General features: G+C 47.6%; 1 protein-coding gene across 1 annotated transcript; it reads right to left on the bottom strand.

Moving 5' to 3' along the window:
• Positions 1-834: 834 nt before the first annotated feature.
• LOC107374387 (platelet glycoprotein Ib alpha chain) lies at positions 835-12,370 on the bottom strand. The gene is made up of 6 exons (XM_054738756.2): positions 11,951-12,370; positions 10,835-10,930; positions 10,569-10,760; positions 10,354-10,449; positions 10,112-10,291; positions 835-2,073 (listed from the first exon to the last, which is right to left on the bottom strand). The coding sequence occupies exons 1-6, from the start codon at positions 12,101-12,103 to the stop codon at positions 835-837; spliced, it is 1,956 nt and encodes a 651-aa protein (XP_054594731.2). The 5' UTR covers positions 12,104-12,370.
• Between the last annotated feature and the right edge of the window lie 2,508 nt (positions 12,371-14,878).

Genomic DNA, 14,878 nt, shown 5'->3' with positions numbered 1-14,878 from the left:
TCTTCGTGGCCCCTGAACCCCGGCCTCATCTGAGCTATACCTCCGAGGTCCATGCAGGAGACGAGACTCTTATAAACTGTATCGGGGGTAGGCAGCCCTGGTCCTAGAGAGCCGCAGTCCTGCTTGTTCTCCAACCACCTTTGTTGTTCCTGCTGTTGATTACCTGGATCAGGTGTGTTCAGCCAATTAGAAGCTGCAAGTTCATGCATGGCTGGACAACATGGAGGACTGCAGCCCTCGAGGACCAGGGTTGCCTACCCCTGCTCTATATAAATATACATCTAATAAAAGGATTTCTTTCAGCCTGCAAGTTTACAGTCATATTCTGTGTTATCTACAGCGAAAGTTCATCTAAAGTGATTTAATAATGAATTAATAATTATTTCATGACTTATTTCTGATTTTAAATACATTAAATGAGTCTACTTGATGATTTAATAATGATTAATAATCAGCTACATTCACATATTAATATACAATAAATCCAGATATTAAGTGATGTGAGCTTTCTAAGCGTCACAGAAAGGGGAGTGTCTGAGGGTCTCGGTAAACACCTAGACACATCAAAGTTTGGCTAGAACTCGGGACAACAGGAAGTGAGTTCACGGAGCTCCGAGTTCACCCGAAGCTCAGCTCCTGCTGAGTGACCAACCAGATGTTTCAGTGGAATCATTCTAGTGGATTAAAGAACCAATCAAGAGCTTTATTCTACTGAGCATTTATTAAAAGTAACCACTTACAAATGCTACACTGTCATCAGCATAAAGTCGAACTCTACAGATAGGAACACATCACATCTTTAGCTCCTCCCACTCAGGGGGGAGCTAAAGGGCGTCATGGAGCTGCCTCCTCCTCTGGGGTTGTGGTTACTCCCCAAGGCATGCTGGGTAAATAGTGTGCTAGCCACTCCCCCCAGCTGCTCCTCAGGCCCTCCCCCCCTCCTCCAGGACCTCTCTTCACCTCCCAGCCTCCCACCACCCAGTCCAGCTCCTCCCGCCCTCCCTCAGCCTCCTCCCTCTCTTCCCGTAGAATCACACTGTAACGCTTTTTGGTTCCTCCTCCTCCTCCTGTAGGCTCTCTATCCCTCCTGACGCGCCTCCTTCCTCCATCCTCAGCAGAGACCCGACACTCCTCCAGAACATCCCTCCATCCTTCCATCTCCTCCTCTTTGCTTACCAGCCGGTACAGAGTCTTCCTGTACACCCCCCTCTCCTCCCTCCCTCCCTCATCTCCTCCTTCTCCTCCAGCCAGCGTCAGCGTAATGACCTGCTGGTTTCTGTCTCCTCCCCCCACAGCTTCTCCTTCTTCTCTACTGATAAACAGAACAGAGCGGTACAGAGCCATCACTCCTCCTTCTCCTCTGATCTCCTCCTTCCTACTTGGCATTATGAGTGGGACCCCTCCTTGACCTTTGACCCTCCTGGCTAAGCTCCTGCTCAGCGGTTTGTAAACCCTCTTGTACCAGAAGACCAGCTTCACTAGAGTCACCAGAACACACGCTGCAGAGGCTGAGCTCAGCAGAAGGCCTCCTGCTAACAGCCACACACAGAACACTCCTGCAGAACCTGCAGAACCTGTAGAACCTGCAGAACCTGCAGAACCTGTAGAACCTGCAGAACCTGTAGAACCAATGAAGGTGTTGGACCCCAGAGAATGGATTAACATGGTTGATGCTTCAGTCGACGCAGCTGGTGTTCCAGGCTGGACGGACGGAGCTGCTGTGGGTGAAGGACCGGCTCTGATGACTTCTGATGGACCCACAGACTGAAAGGTCAAGTCATGTGACCGAGCAGGTGTTCTGGTGATGAACTCTGACCCAGAAAGATGCGACCATTTAACCCAGTGGGTGAAGTTCTGGTACCAGGACCTCGTCACCACTCTGTAGACCTCTGTGTGAAGTTCTAGTGACACAGCAGGAGACGTGGTCAGGGACGGATCTGGGATGGGCGGAGCCAAGGTGAGGGGAGGGGAGACTGTTTGTGGGTCGAACGACTCTTGTGAAGAAGAACAGAGATCAGAGTCTTCTAGACTGACGACAGGTTTGTGTTTGTGTTCCTGAGGAGCAGCACAAGCCTGGAGAGGAGATAGAACACCACGCTTTATCAGGACATGTCCATCCATCCATCCATCCATCCATCACTCCATCCATCACTCCATCCATCCATCCACCCACCCACCCACCCACCCACCTACCTACCTACCTACCTACCCACCCACCCACCCGGCGTTCCTGCTGGCTGTCCCGGACCGAGTGGGGCAAAACCCAAGGCGGCGGAGACGGCGTGGAAAACGTGGTGGCGTCCGGGTTAGGATAAGGGCTTTTCGGCGAGATAACAGCGATGGTCGTTTCCTCCAGGACGTACCCCTCTGTGACTTCTCGCCTGGATCCATCCGGGTTCTGCAGCGCCAAAGGCTGGACCGTGCGCGCGGGAGCTCCCAGCCTGCGCAGCGCACTGGTGGAATAAATCCGGGAAATCTCCTCTATCCCGTGAGGTCGGGGTTTTGGCGAACCTCGGATTGGCTTCCATCCAGCTCCCTGCCGCAGCTTCGATTGCTCTGCTGAACGTCCGCTCGCTGGGGAACAAGACCGCTATCCTAAAGGATTTTTACACCGATAACGCTGTGAGCCTGTTCTGCATGACGGAGACGTGGGCTCTGCCAGGTGAGACGGCTTCCTTGGTCGAACTCTGTCCTCCTGACTGTAGCGTTGTTAATGAGCCGAGACTCTCTGGCCGTGGGGGGGGGGGGGGGGCTTGCCGTCCCTGTACTGCTCTAACCTCCCACTTAAACCTCTTGCTGGGCTGATGGCTCCGACCAGTTTAGAAGTCTCAGCATTTGAGCTGGGCTTCTCTCCTCCCATCCTCGTTTTACTGCTACAGGCCACCACGATACAAGAAGGATTTTATAAGTGAACTCTCCAAACTTTTAGCTGATGTGCTCCCAAAATATGAACAGGGGATTATTTTGGGTGATTTTAATATCCACGTCCGCTGCCCTCTGAAACCACCGGTGAGGGACTTTATGAATATTTTAGACTCATTTGGACTACAGCAGTTGGTAAACGTTCCCACACATGCTGACTCGCACACCCTGGATTCGGTTTTATCTTTTGGACTGGATGTGCATGATTTATCTGTGGATCCTGTGGCGTTTTCCGACCATGCTGTGATCACGTTCAGCATCTCACGTCTCCTTCCTCCAGCCCGGCGACGGTCTGCTCGTTACTCCTGGCGCTTATCTCCGAGTACGACTTCCAGCTTTCTGTCGGTTTTGGACACTGATGCCCTCGCTCCGCCCTTGTCGGTTTCCTGCATGGATGTAGGTGGCCTTCTGCATCGGTTCAGTGTGACCTGCTCTGCTGCTCTGGACGCTGTTGCCCCTCTGAGACCGAGGCGGAAACAGACAACATCTGACCCTTGGCTAAATGATGACACCCGTAGCCTCAGGCGACAGTGTAGGGTGCTGGAACGGAGGTGGAGGAGAGACAGACTGTCATGCTCTCGGCTGCTCCTGGTTGATGCACTTTCACGCTACCAGAGAACAGTTAGATCTGCTCGTAACATCTACTTTTCTGCTATCATTTCACAGCATCATGGAGACCAGTCCAGGCTGTACAGCACAGTTAACTCCCTGCTGCTGTTAAATGAGTCTGATGGTCTAAATCCCACTGTTGCTTTATGCACAGAGCTACAGAGCTTTTTCCTCAACAAGATCCTTGGTATTAGGCTTAGCCTCCAGCCTCAAATACACACTATCCACATGGAACCGCCTGACCCACCTGCCTTCTCAGACTTTGCTCCAGTTCAGCTTGCTGACTTGATGAAACTGATTAGCTCCATGAAGCCAGCTGGCTCTTCGGTGAACTGCCTCCCGGCTAAATTGGTGCGTGACTCGGTGTCTGCGCTGAGCCCGGCACTCATGAACATTTTTAACATTAGCCTCAGCACTGGAGTGTTCCCTAAGGTTTTTAAAGATGCGGTTGTTCAGCCGATATTGAAGAAACCTGGTCTGGATCACTCCACTTATGAGCACTTTCGCCCTATTTCGAAAGTCCCGTTTCTCTCGAAGGTCCTTGAGAAAATTGTGCATGGCCAGATCTCTGCTCATATGAATAGCAACTCGTTGCTGGATGTATTTCAGTCAGCCTTTAGACCAAACCATAGCACTGAGTCTGCTTTGATTAGGGTGCTAAATAACATTCTGGTGGCATCCGACTCTGGGTCTAGGGTACTGCTGCTCCAGCTGGACCTTTCAGCGGCTTTTGATACGGTCGATCACCATATTTTACTGGATCGGCTTGGGTCTTGGGTTGGGGTGACGGGGGTGGCGCTTAAATGGTTCCGCTCCTACCTATCAATCCTTACCATCTCTGTACAGATTGGTGACTGTGCATCCTCCTGCTTCCACTGCCTTGGGGGGTGCCACAGGGTTCCGTTCTTGGGCCATTGCTGTTTTCAATCTACCTTCTGCCTCTGGGCAACATCCTGAATCAGCATGGCCTGAGCTACCACATCTACGCTGATGACTGTCAGCTGTACGTGGAAATGGACGAGAAGAATGCGGGCTCGTGATTGGCTGCATGTTTAGATGACGTGAAGGGCTGGCTGGCATCCAACTTCTTAAAGTTAAATGAAAAGAAGTCTGAGTTTATTGTTTTTGACCCCCGCAACCACCATGGCTCTCACCCTGTTTGTGACCTTTTAACCCTATACCCCAAACAGTGTGTGACGAGTCTCGGGGTCAAGCTGGATGCTGGACTCACAATGGCCCCACAGATAAACTCTGTAGTGAGGTCTTGTTTTTATCAGCCTCGCCGCCTTACTCACCTCAGACGAATCTTGAAACGGAGGCATTTGGAGTCAGTCATCCATGCCTTCATTACCTCTCGCCTGGACTATGCAAACACCCTCCTCATTGGTGTTCCGGACTCTGCCCTGAATCGGCTGCAGGTTGTTCAGAACGCTGCTGCCAGGTTCTTGACGGGTACACACCGACGTAGCCATATTACCCCTGTCCTGGAACATCTTCACTGGCTCCCTGTCATTTTCAGAGTGCAGTTTAAGTTACTGACTTTTGTTTTTAAAGCACTCAATGACCTGGCACCTTCCTACCTCTCTGCCCTTCTCACTCCATATGTGCCCACCCGCTCGTTGAGGTCGGCTGACCTTTTGCTGCTGTGCACACCGCGGATGAGGCTCAAATCGCGGGGTGAACGAGCATTTGTCCATGCTGCCCCAAAGCTATGGAACTCGTTGCCCATTGGAGTTCGGCAGGCTCCATCTCTGGCGGTTTTTAAATCTCGTTTAAAGACCCACTTTTACACTTTGGCTTTTGGACAGTGACTCGTTTTAGTGTTTTATTGTGTCATTGTTTTAATGTGTTCTTATTATTCATGTTTTCTCTGCTTTTAATTGAGATTTTTATCCTTTGTTTTAGCTCCTTGTAATGGGTGTGTTTTGTTTTAGCCTGTGCAGCACTTTGGGCAGCTCCCATGCTGCATTTTAAATGTGCTATATAAATAAACTATGCTATGCTATCTATCTATCTATCTATCTATCTATCTATCTATCTATCTATCTATCTATCTATCTATCTATCTATCTATCTATCTATCTATCTATCTATCTATCTATCTATCTATCTATCTATCTATCAATCTATCTATCTGTCTGTCTGTCTGTCTGTCTGTCTGTCTGTCTGTCTGTCTGTCATCCATTTATCTATTCATCCATCCATCCATCCATCACCTTTACTTTAAGACCCACCCCCTCAGTCTCTTTCTGCTCTGATTGGTCAGCTGATTGGTTGTGGGTAATCTAACACCTGTCTGACATCACGCAGTAAATATTCTCCAATGTAAAGGAAGACATCTGCAGAACAAACACAGCCCCCTTCCCAACACCCTGATGATCAAGAAGGACCTGGCTGCAGCACGCAGAAAGGGGCGGGGTCGGGCCAGTTGTCAGACCCATACCATATTTAGAAAATGCAACACTTACGTTCCAGACCTGAAGGGGCGCTATAACTAATGTCACCTCAAAGGCAAGATTGAGGTCGGAGAGGGTCATTGATTGACCAGTTTTTGTTAAGGTTCCATATCATGCTTCTCTCTCTGGCACTCGCAGAGTACAGGCGCTTCCCTTGTTGCTCCCTTATCTTATTTTTCCCAAGGCTCTTTGTCCTGTCTGCCCACAGAGCACTTCTCTGCATTTCTTCTGAAAAACCCTATTTTTTAACAATGGACTTGATAAATTGGTCATTCAACGCGATTGATAAGATTTTTTCAACAATGAAAGCGGAGCAGGGGGCTCCCACTTGCCCGCAAGGGACACACCCGGCAGGGTATATACTGGATTCCTGGAAGGAGTGGAAGATCATATGCCTCTCCCAGCAGTCCATTGAGGATGTTGAAGATGTGTGGATGTTTGGCCTGATGATCACTGGATTTCTTCTGATTGGAGTGGGAGGATATCTGGTTTTCTGGAAATTTGGGAAGATGGGAGCGATTGGAGGGCGACCCGCACTCACGGAAAGCACCGTCCGTGTGGAGACCTCACAAACTGGGACGTTACTCGAGGTGAATTGTAAGCTGGACAGTGTTCTAGCTGCAATACCGGTATTAGTGCGCAAAATGGATGTCATCTCGGAGAGGGTCACCGGACGGTATGGACAAGTTTAAAAACCAAAGGACTTGAATGATCAGTTTAAAGACTAAAGGCAGAGAGGAAGATTATCTCTGCCTGACCCAAACAAAGTCTTGTTATCCTAATCTGACGCCATAGCAGCCTTCAAGATGCTAACAACAAACCCCCACGAAGGAATGCAGACAGATGCTGTGAAAACCCTCTACCCCCCCCCCCCCCCTTCAGATTGGTGGACTTCAGCCTGGCGTGGTCATCAACCTGCAGGAGTCAAATGAATCTCCTACCATCTTTATGCCGATGACATCCAACTGTACATCTCCTTTAAGCCCCATGAGATGTCTAAGCTGCAGCTGTTACACACCTGCTTAGACTCTATCAAAACCTGGATGGTGGAAGCTTTCTACAGCTGAATGAAGATAAGACTGAGATCCTCACCTGTGCCCCAGACAAGCTGGTTCCCAAAGTCAGAGACTCTCTTGGTCAGCTTGCTTCTTACACCAAATCTTCCGTCAGGAATCTTGGCGTGACCTTTGACCCAGCTCTCACCCTGGATTCTCATGTCAGTTCTCTTGTTGGCTCTTCCTTCTTCCATCTCAGGAACGTTGCTAAGCTGAGTCCCATTCTGTCCCGCTCTGAACTTGAGACAGTTCTCCACACCTTCATCTCCTCACGCTTAGACTACTGTAACTCTCTTTTCACGTGTCTGAGCAGAACCTCCCTGAACCGTCTACAGGTGGTTCAGAACGCCTGTGCTCGGCTTCTGACCAAGTCCTCCAAACACACCCACATCACCCCGCTTCTCCTCCAGCTTCACTGGCTGCCAGTCAACTTCAGGGTTCATTTCAAGATCCTGGTTCTGGTCTATAGGGCCTTACATGGACAAGCACCATCTTACATTGGTGATCTTCTTAGTCCCTACACCCCCAGCAGGTCCCTGAGGTCCACGGTTAGGGCTAGACCAAAGGTGACAGATCATCTGCTGCTGTGGCCCCCAGACTCTGGAACTCTCTCCCCCTGAGCCTGAGATCAGTGGACACAGTGGTCTCCTTTAAACTCACCTGTTCAGGCTTTGGTGGGACCTTCATCTCCTCCCTCTCCTTTTTCTGATCTTATTCCTCCTGTCCCAGGATCCATTCATTCTCATAGGAGGCACTACCCTGTGAGCGACTCCTGACACGGCTCGCTGTGAATGACTTTGTTTGCCTCTGCTTGATAAGATGTTTGATGTTTTTGTACACCTGTTTTAGACCACGTACGCTTAACAGGATGCTTGGAACTAACGCGCTGTATGCGGCCATTTCTTGGCTCCTGATTACGAGTTTTACCCCGCTAAATGGACTCTGCACACAGACAACTCAGCCTCTCCCCACTTACCCAAGAAGGCTTGTCTACTCGTGGGGAGACCTGCTGGTGCTAAATCGAGCACACCCGGGGACTGCTCAGTCCGACCTCCCTTCAAGGAATACTATACCACTGGAGTTACTTCGGGGGAGATGACGGCGGCGCACATGCAGGAAAAGAGGATCAAGAGGAGGCATACGGAATCGAATGAGAAGAAGAGGTAGTTGGTAGCTACTTGTTTGGGCTGGGGGAGGTTGTTGCTCCCCCAGCTAAAGATTTTGTTTCTAATAGAATTAATTTTACTTGTAAAAAATCCCATGAAGTCATTGCTGCTGAGGGCTAAGGGAATAGATGGCTCAGAGCTATGATTCTGTGTAAGTTTAGCAACTGTACTGAAAAGAAATTTAGGATTATGCTTATTCTCCTCAATTAACGCTGAGAAATAAGCAGTTCTAGTTTGTTGAAGCTTATTTTTATAAAGCACAAGACTATTTTTCCAGGATAGGTAGGCCTCCTCATGGTGCGTAGAGCGCCATGTTCTCTCCAATTTCCTAGAGTTTTGTTTTAAGGCTCGTAAATGAGAGTTAAACCAGGGAGCCAACTTCCTGTCCCTAATTACCTTCTTTTTTAAAGGGACAACATCATCTAATGCCACACGTAAAGAGGAAGTAACATTATGAACTAAGGCATCAATTTGTGAGGGGCTAGAACTGAAAATATTGCCCTCTGCTACGTTCCTCTGACATGCTGAGGACAGTAAAGATGGAACAGTTGATTTAAAAGATGCAACTGCGTTGTCAGATAGAGACCGACTATAGTGAAATTTACTTTCATGTCTCGAGAACTCAGTTATAAAAAACTCAAAGGTTATCAGAAAGTGGTCCGAGAGGACTGGATTATGTGGAAAGATTGTTATTTCCTCACACTCAATGCCATAAGTCAGCACAAGGTCTAATGTATGATGGCAGGAGTGGGTGGAGCTATGTATTCTTTGAGTAACACCAATTGAGTCTAAGATATTACTAAAGGCTACATTGAGGCTATCATTTTCAATGTCCACATGAATGTTGAAATCCCCCACTTCAATGACCTTATCAGTATTTAGCACCAAATCAGATAAAAAATCAGAGATCTGATCCAAAAACTCAGAGTAAGGGCCTGGTGGACGATATAAAACTACAAACAAGAGTGGTTTCACAGTTTTACAATCTGGATTAGGAAAACTAAGAATAAGATGTTCAAACGAACTGTAACTATTAATCTGTAAGGGACTGATTAATAAGTCCGAATGAAAAATGGTTGCTACTCCTCCTCCTCGCCCTGTACTTCGAGCAATATGATGATTTAAATAATTTGAAGGAGTCGAATCGTCTAAGCTAACATAAGGCATTAGACACAAGTCTCCAAAGCAGCCGGCTTCGGATTAAACATTGATGAATGAGAAATATTTGCTTTCCATGAACAATTTGAAAACTCTGTCCGTGATGTGGCGTGGTAACTGTTTTATGGTTTATGGTATTTCATGATTACGGGGAGACATCACTGTATTTGCAAGGGTTAGGGTTAGGAAATAGAAAGTTTATCAAGTACGTACATACCCATCTTATTCACTCCAGATCTCAGACAGACTCTACTTAAATGAACTTAGACTCGGTGGTATGAATTCTAACTTTATTTGGAAAAATAAAAGCTGGTATATTAGCAAAGCTGATGTGGAAAATGTTTGATTTCACTTGGAAAACATTTTGTACACGGGTGTAAATTCTTCAGGGTTGAGCCTCACAGATGGAGAGGGACCTGGTCTGTTTTACAGATGTTTCTGTAGGAAACATCTAACCTTCGAGAACAAGGTCCTCATGTTTTCCTGTTATTTTGTTTTGTGTTTGTTGTCGTCGTTTGGTGGAAGCTGATTCAACACGTTCAGACGCTGACTGATTGGCCCGTCAGCTCTATAATAACACTGATCTAGAACAACAACATGGGTCTGACACTTGCCCGACTCCACCCCCTTCTGCGTGCTGCAGCCAGGTGTACTTGTGAAGATCTACGTCTTTGATCCAACAGGAAACAGGAAGTGGAAAGCAGCTGTCTCACATGACCAACCTGCAGAAGTCAGAGGTACCTACCACGCTGTTTACATCACTCTGGATGATCGGACCATCTCGGACGTAGATGTTTAATTCATGATCATCCAGATACCTGCGCAGGTAGTCAAGGGAACAGGAGCAGGCCCAGGGATTGGCTGAGAGGTACAGGTATGGCACTTCCTCTTTCTGGCTGAACCAATCATCAGGCATCTCTTTGATCTGAGAAAGAAGAAGAAAAACCTTTAGGCCCCCTACTGGCACTCAGCAGTAGTGCAGCTCACCTTGTTGCTCTCCAGGTAGAGCGTTTCGATGGCTGTCAGAGGGTGCAGCATGAGGTCAGGCAGGACTGAGATGTGATTGGCTGATAGGTCCAGGATCTAAGGGATGGACAGGTGATCTGTTATCAGTTTGTTTAGATCTGGGACAGGTTCATCATCTCAGGTAGGGAACAGACACAGTTTCTCTTCAGGAGTAGATGTTCTGCTCATGTTCTGACCTCCAGCTTACTGAGCCCAGAGAAGGTGTGGTCCTTCAGGGAAGAGATGGAGTTATTTTCTAGGTAAAGTTCAGTCAGAGCAGGACATGCTGTGAAGGATCCATCAGAGAGGAACGTCAGAAGGTTTGATCCCAACCGGAGAACGCTGAGGTTCGGCAGGACCACAGCAGGACTTTGGGTCACCTCAGGAACCTGGAGAACAAAGCATGGATTCATCTGAGTGATGCTGCAGCCCGACACAATTGGCCTGCTCACAAAATCATCACCTTGTTGGCTGAGAGGTCGATCTCATAAAGCCCTGAATAGATCTGGAAGGAGGTCCAGGACAGGGTGGAGAACAGGTTGTTTGGAAACAACAGAACCTAAAGGTAGAAAGAACATTTATAGAACTCGATGTCTATGGTTTCCAAACAGGAAGTGCATGTCCATCACAACTTCCTGTTTCCTGCTCAGAAGAACCAGCAGGGCTCTTATCTCGTGGTGGGTTGAGCTGCTGCTGGGTTCAGATAACAACGCCATTTCCTTCAGAGCAGCGCTGGAGCCCACCCAGTTAAAGATGGCCGCCACAGCTGGTTAACATCATCCCTAACCAGTGAAACATCTGATCATGTGACTCCACCTGGTGAAGGTCAAAGGCATTGGGTCCACACTGGGATGACCCGAATGTGGACTTGAACCCACAACCTCCCGGTCTCAGGGTGGACACTCCCACTAGGATGTGTGTAGATGCTGGTTCACCAGGAGGCTGTTCTTCCATGTAGGAGAACCCCGTTTCACTGACCCCCCAGGGCGCTTTACCACACAATCCTTCATTCACACACTGCTGGTGAGGAGGCAGCAGACAGAAGCCTCTGACCACCACCAGCAGCTGGGGGGGGGGGGGGGGCATGTCTTGCCCAAGGGCAACACGACTGCGGCAGACTGAGCAGGACTCAAACCTCCAACCCACTTGTTATGGCACTCCATCGCCCCGTAATAAGTTAAACACCTGAGCCCCCCCCCCCCCCACACACACACACACACACTACTGTTTATCTAAATGATTTCATGAAAACTGTGTAAAAAATTATTTTATTTTGACTAAAAGTTAATTTGTAACGAGTTTTATTCCTCAGGTCATTTTACAGCCCTCCTAAACATGGCGCCCCCCCCCCCCCCCCCCTCAGGTGGGATCGCATGAAGTCATCGTGCAGCTCCATCAGAGGGTCATAGAGCTGGGCTCTGATTGGTCAGTTGTTAGCGAGTGACAGAGTTTTAAATTGAGTTACCATGTAAAGCTGTAACTCTTCTGTTAACGATCAGAAGAACGGAGACCTGGAACCCCAGACTGACTCATCCTAGACGCTCTGCTTCACTTGTTTGGAACCGTTTTGTTGCCGTACCTGGATCTCATGGTCCAGCCCTGCTGGGAGGTCCCTGAACCCCGCTCCAGTGCAGTTCTCCCTCAGCCGGTGGTCTTTATCCCTGTCGCTGTGGCAACCAGCCACTGACGTAACCACGGCAACGTATGCTAGCAGGAGGAGGAAGAGCTGCATGCTGACCCTCCGAGGCAGCAGGTCCAAGTGAGTCTGAGCAGAACCAGCATCTGTTACTGCTCCAACAGCAAGTCCTGCTGCTCTTCCTGCGTCGTCACAGACGTTATCTGAAGCTCCAAACTTCCTGCTGTCTCAAACGCTCCCGAATGTCTTCACTTTAACTTTTTCTTTTATTCTGGTGGAAACACAGGGGCGTGTCTGTAATTCTGTTAGAGGTGACCAGCTACCACACACAATGTAAACAAGGGTGGCACATGTAAATGATGTATTGCTAAGATTAGAAGCATCCTTTCCAGGAGTGATGCTGAAAAACTAGTTCATGCATTTATTACATCAAGACTGGATTACTGTAATCCATTACTCTCAGGAAGTCCACAGAATGTAGTTAAAAGTCTTCAGCTTGTCCAAAATGCTGCAGCTAGAGTTCTGATGAGAATTAAAAAGAGAGATCATATCTCTCCTGTCTTAGCTTCCCTACATTGGCTACCTGTTAAATTCAGAATAGATTTTAAGATCCTTCTTCTCACATATAAAGCTCTTAATAATCAAGCTCCATCATACATCAGTGATCTGATTGTTCCATACGTTCCTAACCGAGCACTTCGCTCTCAGACTGCAGGTTTACTGGTGGTTCCCAGAATATCTAAAATTAGGATGGGAGGCAGATCTTTTAGTTATCAGGCTCCTCTCCTGTGGAACCAGCTCCCAGCTTTAGTCCGTGAGGCAGACACCTTGTCTACTTTTAAGAATAGGCTTAAAACATTTTTATTTGATAGGGCCTATGGTTAAAATCTGATGTTAGCCTAGATCTGGACAAGTGGGGGAGTAGAGGGAGGTGGAGTGTACAGTCGGTAAAGACGACTCTCCCTTGCCCTGCCTCCAACATGCCTCCATCTAAATAGGATAGATTATCCAGAGTTATCTCTGTAGTTATGCTGCTATAGGCTTAGACTGCTGGAGGACACACTGACCACTTTTCACACTCTACTGCTTTCTTCTACAGTCTGCTCTTTAACTGTATTATTTCCTGCTATTTCAGCTGTTAACTTTATTTTCTCTCTAAGTGTTTTTCTCCCCAGAAGAAGCTACAACGATGTTCTGCTGAGCTGTGGTGGCCTCATGGAGGGGGCCATCGACTAGCACACTGCTGCTAACCACTTAAACATTCTCCCTCTCCTGATTATAACTTTTTGCTTTCCTTGACGTTGGATGTGCTACTACTAGTTTACCTGTTTAATTATAGATCCACTAGGATAAATACAATAAAGTTTATCTCTCACCAAATAGAATATTTACTAAGACATCACAATGTAGTGTCTCTGTGTGTGTGTGTGTGTGTGTGTGTGTGTATATATGTGTGTGTGTGTGTGTGTGTGTGTGTGTGTGTGTGTGTGTGTGTGTGTGTGTGTGTGTGTGTGCTCTGTCTTCTCCATCCCCAGTGAGTCGTGGAGGATGGCTGCTTATACTGAGCCAGGATTCTCTGGAGGTTTCTTCCTGTTAAAAGGGAGTTTTCCTCTCCACTGTCGCTGCATGCTTGCTTAGTATTGTGTGAGGACACATCATGTAGCTGCACCCAAAATGTAGAATTTGAGAGAAAAAAACATTGTTGAAGAGAAAACTGGTTTAATTAAATGGTGCCAGCCCTCCCCAACCAGCTCCTAGTTCATAAATGAAATCTTTTACTTTTCTTTAGTATTTGACATTTTGGTTGTTATAATTTTTATTAGCTGCCTGTAAAATTAATCATAATAAATTTATTTACAAAATAAAGAATGCTGAGAAATTTTGTTCATCCAACGAGTTTGTCTTAAATATGATCACAGGTGGACAAACCCTGCTGAAAAAACAGCATAGACCAGCTTAGGTTGTGTTTTAGTGCTGGTGGACCAGTCCAGGGTGGGATTCTGGACCAGGACGGATAGCATACTGGTCCAGAATCCAATTACCAGCATCCCAAACACAACACACAGCACAGAAGTTCCACTTTGGCTAAGCTTTAGTGGAGGAAAAGGCTAGCGAGCTTTATTGTTCTGCGAACAAAAAGGAAAAATAAAGGAGGAGGCTGTATGTTATGCAGACGACTCTTTTTCAAAACCTTGTTGCCCTCAAATCCACCGCAGCAGCTTTTTCAAATTACTGCTCCAAAAACTGAGCAGAGGAGGAGAAACATGGATAACTCATCATCAATGCTTGTTTGGCAGAAGACACGTACATTTTAAATCTACATCAGAGATGAAGGTCTTGTACCCAGCTGGTCAGGCTGCTGCATGCATCACATGGGGCAGCAGCAGCTCAACAGGTTGAGCGGGTTGTCCAGAAATCGGAAGGTTGCAGGTTCGATCCCGGCTCTGGACAGAGAATTCTGCTGTTGTGTCCTTGGGCAAGACAGTTAACCCACCTTGCCTGCTGGAGGTGGTCGGAGGGACCGGTGGCGCCAGTGCTCGGCAGCCTCGCCTCTGTCAGTGCGCCCCAGGGCAGCTGTGGCTACATGGTAGCTCATCACCATCAGTGTATGAATGTGTGTGTGAATGGATGAATGATACACTGTAGTGTAAAGCACTTTGGAGTCCTTACTCTGAGAGGCGCTGTACAAGTGCGGGGCATGATTTTATTTCCTGGTGAATCTACAGGTGAATTTGGTTTATGCCAGTAAATTCAACTTAAAAGGTGAAATGAATAAATGAGCCTCTCCATGCAAAGCCAGATCTTTCAAGACGTTGTTATAATTGTGATTACGGCTTACAGCTTAAGGAAACCCCACATTCAAAATACCAG

This window comes from Nothobranchius furzeri, chromosome 2 (assembly GCF_043380555.1).
Source record: "Nothobranchius furzeri strain GRZ-AD chromosome 2, NfurGRZ-RIMD1, whole genome shotgun sequence".
NCBI classification, from domain to species: Eukaryota; Metazoa; Chordata; class Actinopteri; order Cyprinodontiformes; family Nothobranchiidae; genus Nothobranchius; species Nothobranchius furzeri.
The sequence above is the reverse complement of the archived record's forward strand: the minus strand, read 5'-3'. Positions and strand labels throughout refer to the sequence as shown.